This window comes from Penicillium waksmanii (assembly GCF_028829765.1).
Source record: "Penicillium waksmanii strain IBT 27052 chromosome Unknown utg000010l:1.0-3698451.0:1.0-3701458.0, whole genome shotgun sequence".
Classification (NCBI taxonomy): domain Eukaryota; kingdom Fungi; phylum Ascomycota; class Eurotiomycetes; order Eurotiales; family Aspergillaceae; genus Penicillium; species Penicillium waksmanii.
This window is the reverse complement of record NW_026643256.1, coordinates 900880-923189: the sequence shown is the minus strand read 5'-3', so window position 1 is coordinate 923189 and position 22310 is coordinate 900880. Positions and strand designations below refer to the sequence as shown.

Here is a 22310-nt window from a genome sequence, read left to right as displayed (position 1 = left end):
ATCTGACTGTAATACCCAAAGTGATGATGATGGCCTTGGAATGACCGCAAACGTGCATGGCTCCGAGCCCGAGATGCACGCGGACAGGCGCTAGCGTCAGCACCAGCAGATCCTAGCGGGGCAGAAAGCGGTAGATCCAAAAGAGAACTGTCAACAAATATCTTCATCGAACGGGAGAACGAAATAAATATTGGGTATTGCGCATTGCTGAATCCTTTGTGTTTCCAATAGGGTACCTTCAGGTATCAGCATTCCCCCCCCTTATCGGAGATCTTCTCACCGCCTCCCGTTTCTCTCCACTTTTTACTTTTTTGGCCACGCGGACTGGGGGGACACTCGGACTGGCACTCGGAGCTCCCATCGGAATTTGATTGTGAATTTATCAACATTTGAGCAGGTCTCATTTTTCTTATAAGATCCAGTCGAGCTAGATGTCTCACAGTCTGGTGAACCAACTGCCTTGGGTTGGCACTTATTGCGTGCTCTGATCATTTCATTACCCTGCAAATATACCACGCAGCTTAGTGAGTTCTTCACATGCCACCTCAGTGGGGAGCTATCACTAATGTAGATCATCTACGACAGCCCTTGAAATAATCTCCAAACACCACCATCATACATCAGTACCCGAATCATGACTTCTCCAGAGGTAGCACCGGTCTCACCTGGCAATACAGGCACATCCGAAGAGACCGGTGATACTCTGGTGCAAACGGCGCCACTTTGGAGGAGGATGTTTGGCCACAAGTCGGCGGGTAATGGAGATGCCAGCGACGAGCCCACATATCGCGCAAAGTCGACCCTTGGGATCCTGAGTGACAAAGAGACGGACGAGGTACCTGGTATGTCGCAATATTCCTCAAATGCGGAGTTATCACTACGTTCGAGCAGAACGTAAGCTCTGTCGCACCCCCGATACTGATCCTAAATGACTATGACTAGGTACCGTTCTTCTCCTTTCTGCCCAGCGCAACGAGCCTTTGGGATTAAGAAACCAACCTGCACGCACATCTACCTCGTCTCTACGTTCTTCCAACCCGCCCTCTCGCTCATCCTCCCTCACTCCGGCCCCACACAAGAAGAAGACCTCCGACGGGACCATCGTGCTCGATCCACAGCCTGATGACTCGGTCAACGATCCTCTAAACTGGCCAGTCTGGCAGAGAGATGCCGCCTTGTTCTCCCTGGGGTTTTACTGCTTGATGGGCGGAGGTATGACTACTATCCTGGCAGCAGGATTCAATAATGTGGCGCAGACCTACGATGTCCCCAAACAACAAGTGGCATATACTACTGGTCTCTATATGATGGGCATGGGACTAGGTTCGGTCGTCATGTCACCCACAGCCATCCTATTCGGGAAACGCCCTGTTTATTTGCTCGGTGCCACTCTGTTCATCATATCTGGAATTTGGTGCGCATTGTCTCCTAACTATGCGAGCCTGGTCGTCGCTCGCATTTTCCAAGGCGTTGCAGTAAGCCCCGTGGAATGCCTTCCATCGGCAACAATTGCCGAAATCTACTTCCTACATGAGAGGGCTTACCGTGTCGGTATTTACACCTTGCTTCTTCTCGGGGGTAAGAACCTTGTTCCCCTAGCTAGCGCAGCTGTGATCGGGAGCCTTGGATGGCGCTGGGTGTTCTGGATCGTCGCCATTATTGTCGGCGCATGCTTGGTCCTCCTTTTCTTCTTCGTGCCAGAAACATTCTGGGATCGCACGCCTCGTCCTAGACGCCACCACCGACGCCCACACTTGCCCAGAAATATGTCTGATCTGGTCTCCCACGGATTCCGTGGACATCGATCTCATGCACAGGTGCATGATGATCCTTCTGAGCTAAAGGAAGAGAAGGAAGAAGTCCCACAAGTTCCTAAGAAGGCGAAAAATGCGCGCGTTGGATTTGTCGACGAGCCGGAGGAGGATCAAGAGAAGGCGTCGCATCTCCGACATGAAGTAGATCTCCCTCCAAATGTGCATCATATTACCTCGGAAGATAATATTGTGACTGAGCCCTCGACGCCTGCGATCGAGAAACCGGACAGGTTGCTACACCCGCCGCACGCAGCCAGCCCTTCCCAGGTCCATCTCCAAGATTCGAGCGATGTGGAAGCATCCCCAAGAAGTGCAGCCTCACCGGCCCGCAGCGCGTCTATGGAGCCTGTGGCCTCTATTAGCTCCACCCTTCATTACACAAACCGCCTTCGCGAGAAACCCAAGATACCCTACGTATCCATGCTTAGAATTTGGAATGGCAGAATCGCACAGGACAACTGGTTCAAGATCGCACTTCGACCCTTTATCCTTTTCGCCTACCCTTCTGTCCTGTGGTCGACTGTTGTGTATTCACTATCAGTGGGCTGGCTGATTGTTTTATCCGAGTCTGTCGCGGTGGTTTATGAAAGCAGTGAGCACTACGGCTTTACCGCGCTACAAACCGGTCTGGTCTACATTTCTCCCTTTATTGGCGGCCTGCTTGGTACAGCGGTCGCAGGAAAAGTGTCTGATATCGTTGCACGTTTTATGACTCGTCGTAACGGTGGTATTTACGAGCCTGAGTTCCGTCTCGTCATGGCACTCCCCATTGCCCTCTCCACCGTCATCGGTCTGATGGGCTTTGGCTGGAGTGCTCAGCTTATGGATCACTGGATAGTGCCGACTATCTTCTTCGGCATGATTTCTTTCGGCTGCTGTCTTGGAAGTACTACTGCCATCACTTTCTGCGTGGACAGTTATCGCCAGTATGCTGGTGAAGCACTGGTCACGTTGAACTTCAGCAAGAGTAAGTTTTTCTTCTTTTCTTTTCTTTTTTTTTCGGCGAATTCGCTTGTCGGATTTTCATGACAATTTTTAACAAATTATCCAGACATATTTCACGGCCTCGTCTTCTCGCTCTTCATTGTTGATTGGTTAGATACTGATGGCTCCCGAGAGGTTTACCTCTGTCTCGGCGGCATTCAGATTTTCTTCCTTTCTACGTCGATCCCCATGTATATGTACGGCAAGCGAGCTCGTATGTGGACGGTGCGCAAGCGATTGATGGAGCGATTTTAGATCGGATTTTCTTTTAACGGATATGACATTTACTTCGCGTACTAGTATATAACGATGTTAGACGATCTGAATTGGGCCTGAATATGATGATTATTGACGAATTCTGCCAGTAATAGGCTGCTCAGGTACTACAAGTGGGTACTAACTAGTAGTTGAATACCAGTCGCCGCAAACCAATTTTCTCCTGCGCTCTCGCCGAAGCTCCAACTTCCAAGGTTTACTCATGTACTCCGAGTCCAGGGCTAGTATCGTGACGCACGTTGCCAAGGCCCGGACTCGGATGCCCGGAAATGGAGACGATGTTCTCGGATTTATCCCAGTGGGAAATCACCAAGTGGGACGATGATCGGAGTCAATTACGATACCTGCGTGCTTTTATCGTAATTTCACCCAGGACTCTTTATCGATCAAGCACAGGGCTTTTATGAAAAAAAGTCCCCACTTCTGTTGAGAGCTCTGCACGATGCAGTGGATATTCGGTGGAGGGCCATGTGGCGTGGAAGGGGAAGGGAAACTAATCCGCGCACTGCATCGTTATTTGTACGACAGGCCTTTCGGAGCTTGTGAACAAAACGGGTAAGGTCAAGATCGATAAAGAATCGGAATCCCGAGCAAAAACAGCAAAAGAAAACACAGCTGCCAATATTTTCTAGGTTCGGATTCCTTGGCTCAATGGGCTGTTTCTCCGAAAACTCACCGGGGTGGGAACAACGAGGCGTGGAATTGGAGAAGAAAAACACTCACCTTACTCATACAGTAACTATTTCCTTTCAGGTTAATGGACCGGGCTCAACCGGCTTATCAGATCCGGCCAGTTGCGACCTGGTGCCACTGGACCTATTCCTGTTACGTTTCCAATTGAAGAAATTGTATCAATCGCGCTGTGTGGTTGCTGTTGCTCCAAATTAAGATTTAAGCCTGTCGGAACATGCCCGTTATCTGATCTGGTCCCTCTCCACTCACTCTGTTTTCTCTTCTCGGCATTGGGTCTGACTTTGTGAATGTCCCCGACGGAGAGGACCTTTACTTTTCGCTCGTACTTAAATGGAAATGTAGCCTCCAGGTCTGCGCGCCTCGAAAGCGTCTTCCCCTTTCCCCCCTATCCCCACACTCTCGCTCTTGTTCTACTTCCAACATGGCGACAACGAAGGAATTGACAGCCAAGTCTGTGGCGGAGGAGGTTCAGCCGGTGGTTTCGGATGGAGATCAGAAGGATGAGTCGAATGATGGAAGGAGACCTCCGCCATTGGCCGCGAAGCTATTCGCCGTCGTTTTGGTTTCGTGCATTAGTTTTGGGTCGCATTGGAGCTCTGGCGTGACTGGTGCTATGAAAAGCACTATTAAAAAGGTACAATAACACCGCGATTGCCTGTTTGGAATGACATGGAAGGAAGGAGTGTGTGACTAAACTAATTTGGCCGCTCGGGTAACTAGGACATGCACATTAACAATGTCCAATTTTCACTTCTCGAAGCTAGCGAGGATTTCATGGCTACACTTCTTCTTTTGCCTAGTGGTATCATTACCGATCGCGTTGGCGGAGCTGGTGAGTCCAAGTCCGAACCCTGTTACTTCATTCGAAGCCAGAAAAACCTACTAGTACAGCATCTGACGAGTATGCCCACCTGGACAGAGATGATCGTCTACGGCAATATCGTGTACACGCTTGGCTCAATCTTGGTTGCTGCTGCGACGACTGTCCGCTCGTTCAACTTCATGATTGGTGGTCGAGTCATTCTCGCTTTCGGTGATATCGCAACTCAGGTTGCACAGTACAAAATGTTCTCGTCATGGTTTGCGCCGAGCAATGGATTTGCATCCACGCTTGGATTTGAATTGGCAATTGGCAAGGTACTATTTATGATGATGACTGGAAAAGAAAAATCGTATTGAGTGGAAGCTAACTTGATATAGATTGGAGGCTTCGTTGGCAAGTCAACTGCAAACATTATTGCAAAGGTTAGTAACAGTCGGGTATACGGGCGGTGTTGACCCCAACACTGACAACAATAGAACACTGGAAACTTTGCTTGGGTCTTCTGGACGGCTGTGTTCATGAATCTCTTCACCAATGCCGCCTCGGCTGTGTTCTGGTTCTTCAACAAATACTGCAACAAGAATTATAAAGGGCGACGAGACCATGCAACCGACGAGGTATTGACGGAGAAGAACAAGAAATTCGAATTCGAGAAGGTCTTCCAGCTGCCATGGATGTTCTGGGCTGTTTTAGGTTTCTCGTTGTTCCAGACAAGTGCTGCTTTAACATTCAGCCAGAACGCAACAGAGCTGGCGGAACAGCGATTTGCTGTCGATTCTATCCAGGCTGGCTGGTACAGCTCTTTATCACAATATGCCGGTAAGTCAGAGGAGGCAACGTGAGGAAGTGTGGTGGTGTGGTGGTCTCCAACTAACGCAGTTCCGAATAGGATTCTTCCTCGTGCCATGTCTGGGTGTATTTATCGACATTCTTGGCCATCGGGCATCTGTCTGTAAGTGACAACTTCTCTTGCTCTTGCGGTAGTTATGTGATGTTAACTGGATGTTAGTGTTCACGTGTGGTTTGGGCATGCTGATTAGCATGATTCTACTCAATTTCGCGACCTCTACAGCAGGCACTGGAGCGTCATTCGGAATCTACGCCATTGCGCTATCCCTCGGCCCGACCTCCGTTATCGATAGCATCCGTACAACACTCTGGCATCAGTCCGTCTTCGGTTCGGCATATTCGCTGAAGGTGACGATGAACAATGCGTAAGTAGCCATGCCCTCGAACTGTAACCAGTTTGTCCCAAAACCGCCGACTGACATATGACAGCATGGGTATTATCGTCCGCATCATCACCGGAGCCCTGCAAGATGCCGATGACAATTCCTATCGACGTGTCGTCCAGGTGTATCTGTTTCTCGTGGCGGCATCATTGGTTGTGGGCAGTGCAATCCTAATCGGGTCCTATACATCGGACTATCTCTCACCGTTGCAGTGGACTCGGAAGAAGCGATTAAGTTCTGGCGCGGAGATTATTGCCGCAAACAAAGAGCACAGCCTAGTGACTCATGCCCAACGCACCTGGTACATCTCGGTTGGTTGCTTTAGTGCATTGCTGCTTCTAACGGTGGGAGGATGGGTGGCGTATATCTGGGGCGCAGTGACGGGTCATAATTCGTAAAAGCTGAATGATATGATGACTGGCATGATGACTGACATGATGACCGAGTAGGATGATCGAGGTTGTGTGGTCATGGGCTTGGAGCCGTGTGTGATATGTGTCCATAACTATCAGCTGCCACATATCGATATTAAACGAATTCCCCGGCTCATATTTCGAAAAGTTATGCCATCCATCACTCATATATGATGTGACACAGACCATACAGACCCTTGAGCCTTTTCATGCTGGGACATGCTGAGTTATTTTTGGGATGACTGAGCTGGCAGGTGAGCTGGTACATACATAGCTGGGCTGGTAGCTGATCAGTGGGGTGCAGGCTGGGACACTTGCTTTACATAGTAGATGGGGGGGATCACCTCCTAATTCCAGGACCATCCCTTGTACCAGTACGTTTGCAATAGACAACGGACTCCGTAGCGGAGCAACCCCCCCAATCCTTCTTCTCGTTTGGGTAATCGAGTCGCCACCGCCACCACATGCCGCGAACGAGCGCCAACGAGCGCCAAAGAGCGCCACAAGCGCCAACGCCCGCTTGTGAAGGTCAGATTTCCCACAACGCAACAGCCCAAGTCCATGGCAAAAGCCCCAGTGACGCAATGGCTGGAAATTGAGCAGAAGTTGCACCGCATAATACACACTGATGTCGGCGGCGGAACGAAGGGGTTGAGGGACTGAAGGACAGAGACGACGCCTTCAAGCCACCAAACACAATCGAAGGATTATAACTGGCCCAACTGGAGATCAAATCCACCCGTCAGGGATTTGGCTGGGGATTGACCAGTGAGGGGATTGTGGGAGGTGGGTTGGTGGAGGATGACGAATTGGAGGCGCAAAGATGTGCCTGATCGTCCATCGATGGCTTCCCGTGATTGGGCCTGAGGCCAACTTCCACCTTTCCACCACACATCCACACTCCACTTCACCTCCGCTGCTTCTCCCTTTCGCATGTCCCGCATGTTTGGCTCATGGATCGTCCACTCTGCTCAATGACGTTCTGCCTCGTTCCCCTTCCCAAACTTTGGCCCCCCCCCCCGGTTGAGCAAGCGGTGGGGAACATGAGGGCATGCACCCGATCGAGTCAACTTGAATGCCAATCATCAATCAGATCGCCGGATTATTTCTCCCTCGCTGCCCACAGCCTTCCAGCGGTACTCCGTACACGAAGTGTAAACACTGTACACCGTCCACCATGGTCAGTTTAGTCCCCACCTGACAATTGAAGCCCGTTCATTTGATCTGCCTCCTTTCACTCGCCTTTGGTTCCGCTTCTCCTACCTCTTCCCAATTCTCGTGAGAGTGAGTGGGGATGATCGTGTATTCGTCCACTTTTTTTTCACACCACACACACACACTGCCTACTACAACGGCATTTTGTGGCGCCACCGCTCGATGGCTGATCGACGTGTATTGTTCAGATCCCCCAGAATCCTCTTCCCTCACGCATCTCTTGTCCCCGGCGCCTGAGCCTCAATCCCCCCACTGAAACCGACTACTACCGACTATACTCTTAAGCTCGAGCTCGAGCTCTCACGCTCACACTTGCGTGGCCACTGGCTTCTTTTGACACTGGCCCCTGGGCTTCAAGCATGAAGGAAGACCGTGCTCTGCTACTTGTCAATCCTGCAGCAGAGTAATGGAAGAAACAAAGACATGTCAAGTCGCCGAACATGGCGCGGATCGCAGAACGAGGGAACTATATCGCTACTATCAGCCCGGTGGCCCAACACACTCTCTCCCCGCTTGGCTCTCTTGCACAGGAGAGAGTCGGTCATCTGGATCGACGGGCAGTTCAAACACCCGCGTGCGTGATAGTTCGGTAGCAGGTTCCAATAGTAGTGCGACCTCAACTCCGTCAACTGCAATCGGACCGGAGGCGTTGATCCTAGGACTATCCAACAACACTTTGACCTCGTTTGCACAGCTTGCAGCACTACGCTTGAATGTGGAACGAGCTCTCATATGTGTTCTCGACCGAGATAAGCAGTACATTCTCTCCGAGGCCACCAAGTCAGTTAGTTTGAATGATCACTCGGTCCACAACGATAAAGATGCGATTTGGTCTGGAAACACAAATGGCGAGAAGGCATGGAGCTTGTGTAAAGTAAGTATTCAACCCGCATATGAGCTTGGAGTTCCCATCATGTGTGTTTGTAGAGCTACATCGAGGGATCTTCAATAGCTGATGCTTACCATTTTTTTTCTATATAACAGGACACTGTTGCCCTCTCGTCTTCCAACCGCGAAACCGCCGACTATTCCCACCTCGTCGTCAACGACCTATCCAAGAATGAACGTTATAGCAACCTTCCTTTCGTTCAAAACGATCCACACTTTCGATTCTACGCCGGAACTCCCCTGACTACCCATAATGGTATAAATCTGGGATGCTTCTTTGTGTTGGACAAGGAACCTCGTGATGGATTGACTGCATTGGAAAAGGACACACTCGGGTCACTGACCATGCTTGTTATGGATTATCTGAAAGTCTGCCGACAGGCCTCGGAGGGTCGTCGAGCTGCACGACTCTCTCGCGGACTGAGCTATTTCGTTGATGGAAGCTCCAGCTTTGTGGAAAGTGTTGATCCCTCGCGGGCCGACAGCTTACCCTCTCAATCTGTGACCCCATCATTAAACAATCGCCTCAGCACTTTTGGTGATTCCCGTGGGAGCAGCCTAGGCAACTCCCTCCAATTTGACCAATCGTCCCAGAACGAGCGATCATATCAAGGATTATCAGGCCAATCAAACAGCCCGCCCAACGATCGGAGCAGCCATGGCAACTCTGTCCAATTCGACCAATCCTCCCAGAATGAGAGAGCATCTCGAGCATCATCAGGCCAGCCAAATAGCCCACCCAACGATCGATCTCCGAGTAATGATGCGCAATCTGTTAGCTCTGGGGGCTCTAAATTAGACACTGGGACATCTGGTGGGGCGAGCTCTCTGCCAGAGTGGATCACTAGCAGCAGCAGAAATCAACTTCCTCCCGACGACTCTCATGGCAATTCCTGGTGTTTTCGCCGGGCGGCGAATTTACTTCGTGAAAGCCTGGATTTGAGACAAAATGGCGGGGTCATTTTCCTAGAGTCTCAAGGCACTCCATTCTCTAGTCGAGATAGTGGGAGTGAGGACTCGATGAGTGATTCTACCGGCCCTGCAACTGTCTTGTCTATGTCGACAGAGGACGAACCATTCGCACCTCGTGCGGGCGCGATCAGTGAATCCCCCGCGGCTTCCCTCGATCGGTCCTTTTTACAATTGCTCCTTCGACGATATCCCAAAGGAAAGATATGGTCGTTCCATCGAGACGGCCTCATTTCCACGTCTGATGATGATGATGATGATGATGATGACCACAATCCGCGTAATACGGCCCCCACTCCCTCCAATCCGTCGCCTCCAGGACTCTCCCCGATCGACGTGACAAAGCCCATGGGGAAAAGGCGAAAGGCCGCAGAAAACACCCTGTTGAATCAGTATTTCCCAGAAGCGGTGCAGATCATGTTTGTTCCGCTTTGGAATGCTGTGAACTCGCAATGGTTTGCCGGGTGCTTTTGCTGGATTGATGTCGAGACACAAGTTTTCACTTCCGCCGTTGAGCTGAGCTCTGTCCTGGGCTTTGGCTCGTCTATCATGGCTGAGTATAGTCGAGTCGAGTCGCTCATTGCAGATCGGCAGAAGGGTGATTTTATCGGCAGCATCTCACATGAGCTCCGTAGTCCTCTTCATGGAATTTTAGCCGCGGCCGAATTCCTGAACGACACGAATCTTAGCGAGTTCCAAGGGTCGCTTCTTGAGACGGTAAACGCTTGTGGTCGGACTCTACTTGACACGATGAATCAAGTCCTGGATTTCAGCAAGGTTGTTTCTCTGGAGCGAACATGGCGGTCACTGAAGCGCAGGAAAGAGTCACCACTCGACTTCAAAGGCACAGACAATCTGGGTTCGCATCTTGACTCCTATGTGGTGACGGATCTTGCGATCTTAGCCGAAGAAGTCGTTGAGGGAATCTGCCTGGGGCTGGCCTATGGAAATAACTCTGGGGCCCATGCTGATCTGTCGGTCCTCTCGTCTAGCAAAGTTCTCAATGTCCAATCAGGTCGATCTCAAGTGGATGTGATTATTGATGTGGCGCAAGGCGATTGGATTTATCGCACACAACCAGGCGCGCTACGGCGCATTATCATGAACATCTTTGGAAACGCAATGAAATATACGGACTCGGGGCGAGTAACCTTGAGCCTAGAAGCTACCAGCCGGTCAGAGGGCCGTTCTCGACGACAGGGCTTGGAGGATCTGGTTACGCTGACTGTGTCAGATACTGGACGCGGTATTTCGGAAGAATTCCTTCGTGGGAAGCTATATACCCCATTCGCCCAGGAAGATTCGCTCGCTGTGGGAACTGGCTTGGGATTGTCAATCGTGAAGAGCCTAGTGAAAGCTCTCAATGGCCACATTCGCGTCCGCTCCCGCCCTGGGGAAGGTACAGTAGTGCGTGTCTCTCTTCCACTTGCGCGAGCGGTCGGCGAGGAAAGCCCGCCTGTTCATGAAAGCTCCCATAACCCGCAACAAATAGAAGCTCTGACGAAAACCCTTCTCCTCCGCGAAGGGTTCCCTGGTAAACGTGCTGCTATTTGGGGTGTGGACGTGGAGCGTCTCGCAGAGGACCAGACATGGGCTGAGATTGCGAAATATCTCACCGAATGGTTCGGGGTGGAACTCGTTGCTTGGCCGTCACCGCTTCCATTGGATATGTTGGTCATAGAGGAATCAGTGTTGCCCGAGTTGCGCAAAACGCCACTGACTGCAACACTGCCATCACTGCTCATCCTCTGCCACCAGCCAGTGGATTATTCTCAGGAGCAGACTCAGTGGCTCGCACTTGCAACCTCGGTGGAAATTATTCGACGCCCCTGTGGACCTCACAAACTGGCCCGCAGCGTTCTGAAATGCTTCCAGAACTCTCGCTCCTCGGTGGTGACGCCCGCGACCGTGATTAGCAATCCCATGGATTCTATCGACCTTGTCTACCGGACACCCCCGATCACCTCCGCCCTACAATCTGCTGTCACGTCTCCGGTTTCCGTTTCAAACACTGCGCCTTTTGATGAGCCTTTATCAGCAGTCGCCGCCGGGTCGGGTCTTAAGTCTCTAGGAGAGTCTTCTCCCAACGACCCGTCAATGGTATCCGAATTCCCAGAGGCCATCGCAGCGGCCCCTCTCCCAATGCCATCGGTAGGTGGTAGCTCTGCCTCTTCACAACTGGCACGTGTCCTCGTTGTCGACGATAATCGAATCAATCTCAATCTGATGATGACCTTCATGAAGAAGCGGAATCTCACTGATCTTGTGTCCGCGGATAATGGCAAGCTTGCTGTCGAGGCGGCCGAGCGAATGCAAATGGGCTTCGACATCATTTTCATGGATATATCAATGCCCGTGATGAACGGATTCGAAGCAACACGCGCCATCCGGGCCATGGAGAAAGAAAATGATAACCGCAGGCCGGCTGTCATTATCGCTCTGACTGGGCTGAGTAGTCTACGGGATGAATCCGAGGCTCTCTCCTCTGGCGTGGATATGTTCCTCACCAAACCAGTTTCCTTCCGAGAAGTATCGCGTATTTTGGCAGAGTGGGAGGCGAATGGACTGGAGAAGGAACGAAAAATTGCATGCAAATTCGATTGATTTCGATGATCGCGATGCATTCATTCATGTTTCTTCCTCGGTTTGGGTATTGATTGCCCTTTCCTCTGTTCCATCTTGACCTTTTAAATTCCCCATCTTTCGAAGCCAAACGATGTGCGTTCAAACCGCAGTTGTGGTTGCACCTGGCCTATTTACGATAAAATTATAATGCAAGTTTCGTCATTGACTACCAAGTGACTTTTATTGATCATGTTGCGAAACATCCTCATAACAGCCACCTCAGACAATGAACGTAATGCTTATAAATGGTTACCCCGCTCTGTCCAAGAGCATTTGCTGTCCCCTCCTGTTTCTTTTTCCTTTTCCTTTTTTTTTTACCCTTTTATGGATGCATTTTCATGGTGCGTTGCATCTGGTTTGGCTGGATATACGGGAAGCTAGGACCGGAGTTCACCCATTTCATTTTTCTATGAGACTTCCTTTTTTATATTTTTCTTTTCGAATTTTCCATCGGGTAGAGACCGGGTGGAGTCTCGTGGAGTTTCCCTACATGCACTTTATGCCATTAGTCCCTCGTGGACTCATCTCACGCATGCGAATCATTTGGTCATTTTGGTAACTCCAATTACTCGCATGTATTTGTATCTACTGAAATACTTTATACTCAAACGAGACTAAGGGCAGTAACTGGTTCTATCCATGATTGAGTGTCCATTATGCCAAGCTATCGGGCCACGCGGGTGCTACTCACCAGATGATCAACTGTAGAATATTTCTAGACCGACCTAGGCTCTGGGGATATTTATTTGGTACCATGGATGAATGTAGCTTCCAGCCAAATCACTACTGCATTGCCCGTTTCTGGAGATAGCTCCATCTTACATTGGTGGGGGGCCTCGTTTCTAGCGTGCGGGGTCAACGCGAGTTAAATTGTCAGCAGTCTATGTTCCAAGAAGTCCATGCGACACTTAGTTAGCGGGTTTCAAGGATTCAATCCCCCAATCGCCCGCTTTAAAAACATCTTCTCTCATTGACATCGATCCTCGTCTCCCACTTCAAATAGCAACCATGGCCATCACCCAAGAACCGAAGGTTAAGTCCTTTGAGACGAGACTCTTCATCAATGGCAAGGTGAGTTGGATTAAACCAGCAATAAGGACTCACGCTAAAGAATGCTAGTTCGTGGAAGCCTCTGACGGTGGTAAATTCGAGCTGAAATCACCCGCCACGGGCGAAAAGTTCGTCAAAGGTATTGTATTGTCTACGTGCACAGGAGATCTGTCTAGCTGGTATTAATACAATTATACAGTCTCCGAGGCAACGGAAGATGATACAAACGCCGCTGTTGCTGCTGCCAAAGCTGCATTTCCGTCGTGGTCCGAGCTCTCTCCTGCAGATCGAGGGGCCTATTTCAAGAAGCTCGCCAAGCTGATTCGCGAATCCCACGATGAGCTTGCTGAACTGGAAGCACTGTCAATGGGACGTCCTGTCTCTGCGTACTTCGAGTCTTACGTCGCAGCAGAGTCTTTGGACCACTATGCAGAGGCAGGTTATGACGCTCTGGGAACATCCAGTTTGAACACCCCTGGCTTTGTCAATATTACTATGCGACAGCCATATGGCGTGGTCGGTGCTATCATCCCTTGGAATGTACCGGTCTTATTCTTGGTTTGTCTCTCCGTTTCCCGATTTCGTGAGGGTTTCTGACAAAATTAAGATTGGTAAAAGTGCTCCAGCCCTGATCGCGGGAAATACCGTTGTGGTGAAGAGCAGCGAAAAGGCACCATTGACTGTGAGTTAATAAATAATCTCATACAGTTCTCGCCTCGACGAGAGTTTCACTAGGCAATGCTCTTACTATTTTACAGTCAGCGAAAATCGCCACACTGATCGACAAAGCCGGCTTCCCTCCTGGCGTTATCAACATCCTTTCGGGACACGGCCACATCTCTGGAAATGTGATGTCACACCACATGGATATTCGCGTCCTGAGTTTCACTGGATCAGGTAGAACAGGACGTATTATCCAAGCCGCAGCTGCCAAGTCCAACCTCAAGAATGTCATTCTAGAGCTCGGCGGCAAATCCCCCCGCGATCATCTTTCCAGATGCCAATATCGAAAAGGCAGTCGAACAGACCAAGTTCAGCATGCAATTTAATACCGGACAGGTCTGCATGGCCAATTCTCGCATCTATGTCCACGAGTCGATCGCTGAAAAGTTTATCGAGTCGTTCAAGAAGAGCTTTGCTGATCTGAAGAGCGGCGACCCCTTACTCCCAACCACGCAGCAGGGCCCACAGGCAGACGAGCTGCAATACAAGCAAGTCCACGCTTACATTGAGGAGGCTAAGAAAGTTGGTAAATTGGCCATGGGAGGAGAGCCTTCTCAACACCAGAATGGATTTTTCGTTCCTCCTACGGTGTTCCTTGAAACGGCTGAAGATACCAAGCCGATGAAAGAGGAGATCTTTGGGCCTGTCGTGCATATTAACACCTTCCGTGATGAAGATGAAGTCGTTGCGAAGGCCAATGATACTGAATATGGTCTGTATGCGGCTGTTTATACTAAGGATGTCAGCCGAGCCCTGCGAATGGCGAAAAAGTTGGATTCGGGAAGTGTGGGCGTGAACTGTACTAGCCCGACCGGTGCGAAAGACATGCCTTTCGGAGGTTATAAGGCTAGTGGAACCGGTCGTGAGGGATGGACTGTTAGCATCAACAACTATTTGGAGACTAAGAGTGTTCTTATTAGTGTGGATGATGAGTGATCTCCTTGTCTTCGCATGGGAAGGCTTCTGTCACTCAAAGATTTATGCTATGTAAAGTTATGCTGTTCTGAATAACAATCGCTTGGTACAACCTTCATACTAGTAGGTTCGTGCAAGCTTCCGATCATTGCTGAAAGAAACAAAGGCCTGATAAACAAGTATGATAATTTCGAGTTGTGGTGGTTCAGCAGGTGGCTTGCATTACGAATTTTTGAAATGCTCTGATTTACCTAGACCCCCGGGCCACGAAGAGGATCGATAATTTAAAAGTCGAAGAAGCGCCAAGACAAAATTTAATATAATATTAGCGTGAAGAACCATCAATGATGGCGACGCGATAAAAAGCCCCGCTGTAATATACGCGATTAGTTATTTTTTTTTGACGCGACTAACCTCCTTCACTAGGGTCTTACAGGTTTTGGTTCGAAAACTAAGCTTCCGTGGCCGGCCTCTAGTAGAACTTACCCTATGAATATCGACTACTAGTAGTAACGGCCACATATTACGAGAAAGTTAATTTCGGTGCTGGAAAAAGTCTTGCTAATCCTCACGTCTACCGAAATATCAGACCTTCACAGACTTGATGACTGGAATCGCATATCCCGAAGGATAAAGGTTCGAGTAATCATAATATAGTTGGTATATGCCCGACACATTCATTGGCAAGAGGCGGAACGAGGACGATAAAGTTCCGCTAGACTCCTCCCACATCAGATAGGTTCCGTAGAAGATGAAGTTGCTTGTCACAGCATCGGAAGGAGTATCATGACCATTTTTGGTGAAGCCGACTGGCAAAACATCATCTTCGACGGGTCTAATGTAGAACAGGGTCGCCGCATCAAGCTTAGAGACGGGAGTGGCAGTCGTGTTTAGCTCGGTATTATGCATTACGACTATTCTTAGTTAGCTCCGAATGCTCTGGTAAGATGTAATCGTATGTAACAGTATGGTTGGAAAAGTAGTAGGGATATGGTCATACAGGTAACATCGGTAACAACCTTGCCCTCTGCTTCCCACAGCGAAGCATCGCCGGCATAAGCAAGCCCTAGAGTAGACATGAGTGGAAAGATCTAGTTTGAAACATGGTAGACCAACCGTCAGAAAAGAATATATCAATATAAGAAGATGCAACTCCGTATGCAACAAGTTTGAACGAACTCGAGTCGCGCTTCTCCAGGTCATTCCCCGCAGGCGCCGCCGTCGCGTGGGAGAGAAATGACAAGACCATCGCAACGATGGAAAGTTTCATTGTGGCGGTTGTTAGTTTTTTATTTGTCTTTTTGGACCAGAACGGCAAACCTTGGGCTTTATATACTACTAGTATGGATCCTATCTTCACCTGGTAGTAGAACGTGGTTGTAATGGAAGTGGACGGCCCCGCCTGAAAATGACGCGGCCAAAGCCACCTCCAAATTTAAGGGTGTTAGTAGGAGTCCATAAACTCCCGGCATACCTGAATTTGTTATCTCACTATACCAATTATGTACTAGTTTCCACTTGCCTATACTCAAAGAACCTTTTGGTGGGATCTCACTCCTCGGATGTGGTCCACAGTTATGCCCGAAGGATTCTCTCGGCGGTTTTATTCGAAGAACATCTTTCTAGTTGAAACTTTGAAAGAGGCCCGCTTGATTTTTTTTCGAGACCAACCAGCTTATAGGATTATGAGGAAATGCCGAGAGTGGTGGAACCCTGGCCGATATTTAGGCTTATATACCCACGAGGCTGTGTAGTTGAATTGTGAATTCAGACTATAGAAGCGATTGGCTGAAAAGAAAAACAACTCTTCAAGTCAATTGCCGCCAATGAAATAGGCTAATTGATACACCCTGAATACTTGAATTTATTTGCTTGGCTCAAATGTGACAGCCTAGTTTCAATCTCTTATATCCAGGACTTGCTGCCCACCCATCGGCTTGGCCCCGGGGCGTGAGTGCCGGTGATAGAAGGCGATTGCCCAATGACCTTTGCCAAGTATATGCATTTCATAGAATGATACATCACACATTCTCTTCAAGTTGCTACTCATTAGATAATTTAAGCAGGTTACTGGAGAATTTCTTGGGCATTGACTGGGACTTTTACGACGTTAGCGGCTGGCAGCGGCTTTCTTACAATTCACGATTGAATTTTATCCAGAGCGGTACTCTCGAGGCCGTTCGGAATGTTCGAGAGCAATTGATCTTCATATCTCCACCAATAATCTCTGTTATATTTTTCTAGCGATCAAAGAAATTCCTCAAAAGTCTAGGTGGCAGCTTCTAGTGCAAGACACTGACAAAATAAACTTTTAGGTCCAGGATTTAAGCCACAGGAACAGAATAAAGCCGCTCTAAATTACCTTTTCTCAGATAAAGGTGGGTTGTAGTCATATCATTATCATAACAGGCTGAGGAGTCGAAAGTCAACCTAAATTACAATCCTTCTTTCACCTCTGCGCATCATTAGCACGTACAACTAGGGTAATTCGGGTGTTATAACCAACACGCTTTTGCGTTTTGCCTGCGACTCTCAAAAGATACTCGACATAATACAATCCAGGGCTACCAAGGGGATTGGACCGGTTTCCAGCCTGAAGGGTTCAAGAATCCAGCCCCCGCCCCTACCACAAAGCTGCCCAGGTGGACTCCCGTCATTTCGACCAACTTTTCTCCAGCTCCACCAACTTCGAACATTCTCCCCCGAGCCCCCTCTGATTCATAAGTTATCCCATCTGCTGCTGAAATCTTTGAAAGGAATATGAAGTTGGAAGGTCTCGCTCTGCGGAACGTAATGCTCTTGTGGCCAGTGGAGCAGCAAATGCGGTGTTTTATAGACTCTAGAGCCTTGGTACCCTCTTTATTTCTCGATCATGTCAACCAACCGTAGTGGCTTTATGTAAAAATTTCCGAGTCTCGATCGGCTACTCAATACATAATTGAGCGGGTCGGCATACTCACGAGGAATATGAGACAAGTGCAAGGATGACAATCAAGAAAGATGATAGAGAGACCACCTAACGTAATATAGGTGTGTGGAACAGATAGTTTCGGTTGTTCTACTCTAGCACACTTGCGACGGTTCGACGGATGAGTAGCTTCATGTATTTCTACTTCTAATTCCTTCAAGTACTAAGCTCTTACATTTGAAGCTCTCTGATCTAGTACTTTCAAGCATTGAGATGGAGATTAAAGCCGCAACATTAGAATTATCGTTATGAATCTATCATCATGAGAACGTCAAACTTCTGGTTTTTATCTCTAGGTATATGCTAAACTTTCATATCTGCTGCGACTGGTGTAATTGGCCGATTGAACAAAAATGCCACATTGACCATTGCCTTCGCAATAGCACAGAGCATAATTGGAAATGACGAGCTGACCTCACGCTGTGCGAAAGCACCAACAAAACAACCCAACGTCAACATGACGAGAAACATAACTCTGCGATTTCGCAACCGATTCTTGATCTTCGTCAAGCTCGGATCAATGACCACATCGATGAAGGCCGCAGTCGCCATCGCAGTTGTAATTTCGGTGATCTTTAAAGAACGGGCCATGGCAACCTGTGCACCCGATGAAAATGCGAGACATGCAATAACTGCCAGAGCGGCAGGTCCATCGCGCTGAATGGGCCACGCATATTGAATCATCAAAGCACAGAATACCAGTGCTGTTTGGATGAAGTTGCTAATCAATAACCACAGTCGTCGTCTCACTCCGAAGTAATTTCCCAACTGGCCCATTATAAAACCGCCGGCAATGAAAAGACTCAGGCTCACGCCGATATTTGCGAAGCTGAATGCATCGTGGGCGAGACCTGCTACTCCAATCGCAAGGAATAGCGTATTGCCTGTTTGATTGGAGGCAAAACACATATAATCCGGCCAGGCGGCGGCGTCCTGAATGCCGGTTGCGAAGGACAGGAGGAGAAGTTCGCTTTCGAGGAGTATATCTTCAGCAATGTCTTCATCGAGGAATTCTCTGAAGCTGGGTTTGCGATCTTTCTCGGAATCAGAGATTGAGAGTGCCATAATGTATCTATTCTTGCGGCTGTCAGCAAGCGGCCTATGCTTTCGAGTCATCAAAGCTTACTTCTTTATGTGAATATGTACGTTCTATGTGGCTGTGTTGCGAATTATGTTCAGACGAATGGTTGATCAGAAAGATATGGCTAAACCATATAACAGACTGTCGGATTTTGTATATTAAGACTTATACTAATGAGAAAAATACCTGCAGGTAGCTCTTTATATACTAGCACTCGATCGGTGCCGAGAAGGGTCATCTACAGGGTATACCGATCGACATTCCAAGCTGACGTATCTAGCTTGGGATCCAAGGGGATGTGGAATTCAGCGGTCGTGAAAGAGCTGAGATCGACCACGTTGGTGGAGACGGCCAAGATCTAGGGCATGCGGCGGACGCTTTACCCTGCTTTTTGGCGCTTTCTCCGTTGTTTACTTAGAGGCCCATATGGTAGATGACGCACGACTGGGAGGATCTGTGACGATCTTTCTTCTTCTAAGACTACAGATACGATACGCCAAGAGAAAATATACAGTCCTCCTTGTATCCTATTAGTTAGGAATCAAATTAAGCCTCCATTGGAGTTATGCATACGTTTCAATTGACCCTTGGGTGCATTTAAGAAATTCCGTCTTTCGTCGATGGGGCTGGTAAGTGGCGGGTGGTGGGAACTGACCGAAATTCTAAATTTCTCGAATTACGTAGAGAAATCTTGAAATTTAGATACCAGAGCTCGCCATTCATTTCTAAAAAGAAATTTAAGTGCCACGGGTACAGTTAGTATGCTGTTTGTGCCTTGTTAGACTTCTAATATTGAAAACGTTCGACAGGTAAAAAGAAAATCGCAAAAGGTTTATGTAAACTGTTAGGTACATGCCCTTTTAAAGAACGACCCCCATCCGGTAGTTCCTCCAGTAAGCCTATTTTTGATTTGCAAAAAAGAATCTGGATGGCGTTCTAAGAACCAAGGATGTTCTGCCTAGGGCGCTAAATTTCAAGATGAGTTAACTTGTGTGATAGTGTGATTGGTTCTTCGTTAGCCGCCAGCCCTACCAACAAGTATAGGCGCCGAGTTTGAGTTGCCACGGGTCTGATTGCGACAGGTAGTTGATTAGTTTACATGGGCCTAGGCCATGATTAAATTATCTCAATGAACATCTTCGAGGAGTAGAAGAATAATCTTATGGTGGCCTAATCGCTTGGTGGTTCCGAAATTAGTTCCTAACCGCAAAGACCCCTGCATCAAAAACCCTGATGTGTTTAGCGCACACATACCCTGCCCAAACGGTTGAGTGTTGGGTTGATTGGGAAAATCTCCCTTTTGCCCCCCACTGGCTCGCATTAAATGAAAGGATCATTGCAGAGCTAATGCAAGCCAGCTCGCGTCAGTCTCGTGAACCCAATTGAGGCTCTGAGACAAGACTCGCTCTTCCCCCGCAGGGCCCCAACGTCTTTCCTTTCTTTTCTTGCCCATACCATGACCTGACATGTAATATAATTTCTTTAAGATCAACGTCCCTCAATTCAATGTTTCGAATAGGGTTCGGTTTACGAACCATTTGCCTTGTGCCTACTGTTATTTTGTTTTGTCTTATCTCGGCGAGCTCAGCAACATGTTACTTTCCCAATGGCGAAGTCGGGAGCGATTATAGACAGTGTCCAGGTGGTCTATCGTGCTGCTTAAAAGGCGAATCGTGTTTGTCAAATGGATTCTGCTTCGGAGCGAACCTTGGGATTCTTTATCGGGGGCTTTGCGCCGATGAAACATGGCCGATTGCTCTATGTCCACGGGCCTGCTATGAAGGTAAACCCCCTATCCCTCATCGTGAAACTCATTCAACAAGCTGACAAGTCATTCTCTGACCTATTAGAAATTGATGACGGATGGGCGAATCTATTTCAGTGCAACACTTCCAATACACTGTGGACATGTAGCCATGAGATTTCGGCTCCAGTTGCCTGTCAAGAGAAAAACGCATTGGGAACATTTCATTATACATCCGCCAATGTGACAGCCGCGCAGAACGGCATGCCAACTTCCGAAAATACGACGAGCAGTGCGACATCTTGTGAGACAGCGAACCGCACGGCCACGGTAATACCCACGCTGGCCACCTCAGATGCCAGCAGTACCTGCCCTTCAATAGTGTCATATAACAAGACGCAACTGGCGGCCATTGGTGCGGGATTAGGCGCTGGTCTTGGAATACCTTTGTTACTAGTGGGCGGACTGTTATTATATTGCAGTCAAGCGAAGCGTCGACAGAAAGAGCAGCTGCAGTATGGGTATCCACATCAGGCGCACATGAGCGAAAATTCGAGTCAGGATATGAAACGTCAGACAGGAAGCAAATGGAAGCCTTCTGAGCTACATAGCTCATTTGCTGGCAATGAGCTAGCGGGATCAACGCAGGGCCGGTCGGAACTACCAGGTTCCTTTGGTATGATCTAAACTTAATCGAACTTTATGATTATAGTCAAAGTTTAATAAAGAGGCCATATTATGAATTCCACGGGTTTGTCACATTTCATAGCCAATTTCCCTCAATGATAACGATTCCAAGGTTTCAAGTCCTTCAAGTTGTCAATTTGAACGACGTGTGGAGCGTTGGTGCATGTATAGTATCGACCTCAGGATCGCTCTCGCCCGTGTGTTCTGGTCTGAAAAGAGTCCAAGTGCCTAATGAGTACCAGTACAGCCTTCTGTTAGTTAGCTCATATTAGAACTAGTAGTACTAGTGGGTTAGATGCATTCATTCACTTGGCATCGAAAATAATACGAATAGATCTCGATCCAAATTCTATTTGACATTCGCAGACTTCCATTCGCAGTCCATTTCTCCCTTCGAACCTTGGAAGGTTGAAGTTTAGTTAGTTATCAATCGCTATCCATTAGGGAAATCATGTGTTCAGAAATTATGAGCCCTGGACAAATATTCACACTACCGGATTCCAGGACTTTTGCAGAACGGAGTAGCGAGGGATTAGATCACAAGGCGTTAGACCGGCTGGTGTGGCGCGGATACAGGATTTGTCTACGAGTAGGTACTAGTTATGTTATGCTAGTTGAAATTTAGCTTCTCGGAAACAGCATCCACAATGGCACATTTCCCCAGCAGAACCAGAACCAGAACCAGAATCGGGCTTGTGTTTCGCCCCGCCCCGCTGTCATTACCACCCTTGTACTAGCATAGCTTACAGGGACGCATATTGCCCTGCTCATACGGTGTCACCAGAATCATTCCCACCACTAGAATCATGTTGCGACCGAAATGCGACCGGGGACGGCGGGAGAACATGGGGGGGCCCCTGTCTGATACGGAGTTGGCGCAATCTTAGTCTGAGTGTTAATGCAGTACAAAGTACTTGTGCTTGTGTCTGCTATGCAAGCTGGCGCAATGAGACTTTCATTTTAATTTTTAACAAACCATCCCGTGCATGACAGCAGCCCAAGGGGGATGGTTCCTCTCGTTCATATTTCGCCAAACCTACACGAACACAAGTACACCTGGGCAACCAATGTAGTCCTAGTGCCAGTGCAAGTGGCGCTCGGATTTCTAGCGTCTAACCAAAGTACTGTAAGGACTGTAAAGTAAAGTAAAGTAAAATAACACTTTTTCAAAGGCTGAACCCCCTCCCCCGTCCCCCATTCCCGTCCCGTA

At 48.6% G+C, this 22310-nt stretch overlaps 8 protein-coding genes across 8 annotated transcripts; 5 read left to right on the top strand and 3 right to left on the bottom strand.

Annotated features, from left to right (window-relative positions):
* Window positions 1-634: 634 nt before the first annotated feature.
* On the top strand, window positions 635-3053 carry N7481_012315 (putative MFS transporter; the record flags this gene model as incomplete). Its single annotated transcript, XM_057271534.1, has 3 exons — window positions 635-842; window positions 943-2781; window positions 2866-3053. 3 exons carry the CDS (start codon window positions 635-637, stop codon window positions 3051-3053), a joined length of 2235 nt encoding a protein of 744 aa, XP_057115722.1.
* Window positions 3054-4188: 1135 nt separating this feature from the next.
* On the top strand, window positions 4189-6220 carry N7481_012314 (putative MFS transporter; the record flags this gene model as incomplete). The annotated part of the gene is made up of 7 exons (XM_057271533.1): window positions 4189-4401; window positions 4488-4904; window positions 4968-5012; window positions 5067-5409; window positions 5480-5542; window positions 5600-5804; window positions 5869-6220. 7 exons carry the CDS (start codon window positions 4189-4191, stop codon window positions 6218-6220), a joined length of 1638 nt encoding a protein of 545 aa, XP_057115721.1.
* Window positions 6221-6942: 722 nt separating this feature from the next.
* On the bottom strand, window positions 6943-7179 carry N7481_012313 (uncharacterized protein; the record flags this gene model as incomplete). The annotated part of the gene is made up of 1 exon (XM_057271532.1): window positions 6943-7179. One exon carries the CDS (start codon window positions 7177-7179, stop codon window positions 6943-6945), a length of 237 nt encoding a protein of 78 aa, XP_057115720.1.
* Window positions 7180-7856: 677 nt separating this feature from the next.
* Window positions 7857-11911, top strand: N7481_012312 (uncharacterized protein; the record flags this gene model as incomplete). Its single annotated transcript, XM_057271531.1, has 2 exons — window positions 7857-8324; window positions 8435-11911. The coding sequence occupies 2 exons, from the start codon at window positions 7857-7859 to the stop codon at window positions 11909-11911; spliced, it is 3945 nt and encodes a 1314-aa protein (XP_057115719.1).
* A 1029-nt stretch (window positions 11912-12940) lies between these two features.
* On the top strand, window positions 12941-14641 carry N7481_012311 (aldehyde dehydrogenase family protein; the record flags this gene model as incomplete). The annotated part of the gene is given in 6 exon segments (XM_057271530.1): window positions 12941-13003; window positions 13052-13121; window positions 13182-13540; window positions 13590-13664; window positions 13741-13932; window positions 13943-14641. The coding sequence occupies 6 exon segments, from the start codon at window positions 12941-12943 to the stop codon at window positions 14639-14641; spliced, it is 1458 nt and encodes a 485-aa protein (XP_057115718.1).
* A 564-nt stretch (window positions 14642-15205) lies between these two features.
* Window positions 15206-15890, bottom strand: N7481_012310 (uncharacterized protein; the record flags this gene model as incomplete). The annotated part of the gene is made up of 3 exons (XM_057271529.1): window positions 15206-15534; window positions 15621-15686; window positions 15737-15890. The coding sequence occupies 3 exons, from the start codon at window positions 15888-15890 to the stop codon at window positions 15206-15208; spliced, it is 549 nt and encodes a 182-aa protein (XP_057115717.1).
* Window positions 15891-17891: 2001 nt separating this feature from the next.
* Window positions 17892-18653, bottom strand: N7481_012309 (YoaK family protein; the record flags this gene model as incomplete). The annotated part of the gene is made up of 1 exon (XM_057271528.1): window positions 17892-18653. One exon carries the CDS (start codon window positions 18651-18653, stop codon window positions 17892-17894), a length of 762 nt encoding a protein of 253 aa, XP_057115716.1.
* Window positions 18654-20175: 1522 nt separating this feature from the next.
* N7481_012308 (uncharacterized protein) lies at window positions 20176-21100 on the top strand (the record flags this gene model as incomplete). Its single annotated transcript, XM_057271527.1, has 2 exons — window positions 20176-20452; window positions 20520-21100. The coding sequence occupies 2 exons, from the start codon at window positions 20176-20178 to the stop codon at window positions 21098-21100; spliced, it is 858 nt and encodes a 285-aa protein (XP_057115715.1).
* Between the last annotated feature and the right edge of the window lie 1210 nt (window positions 21101-22310).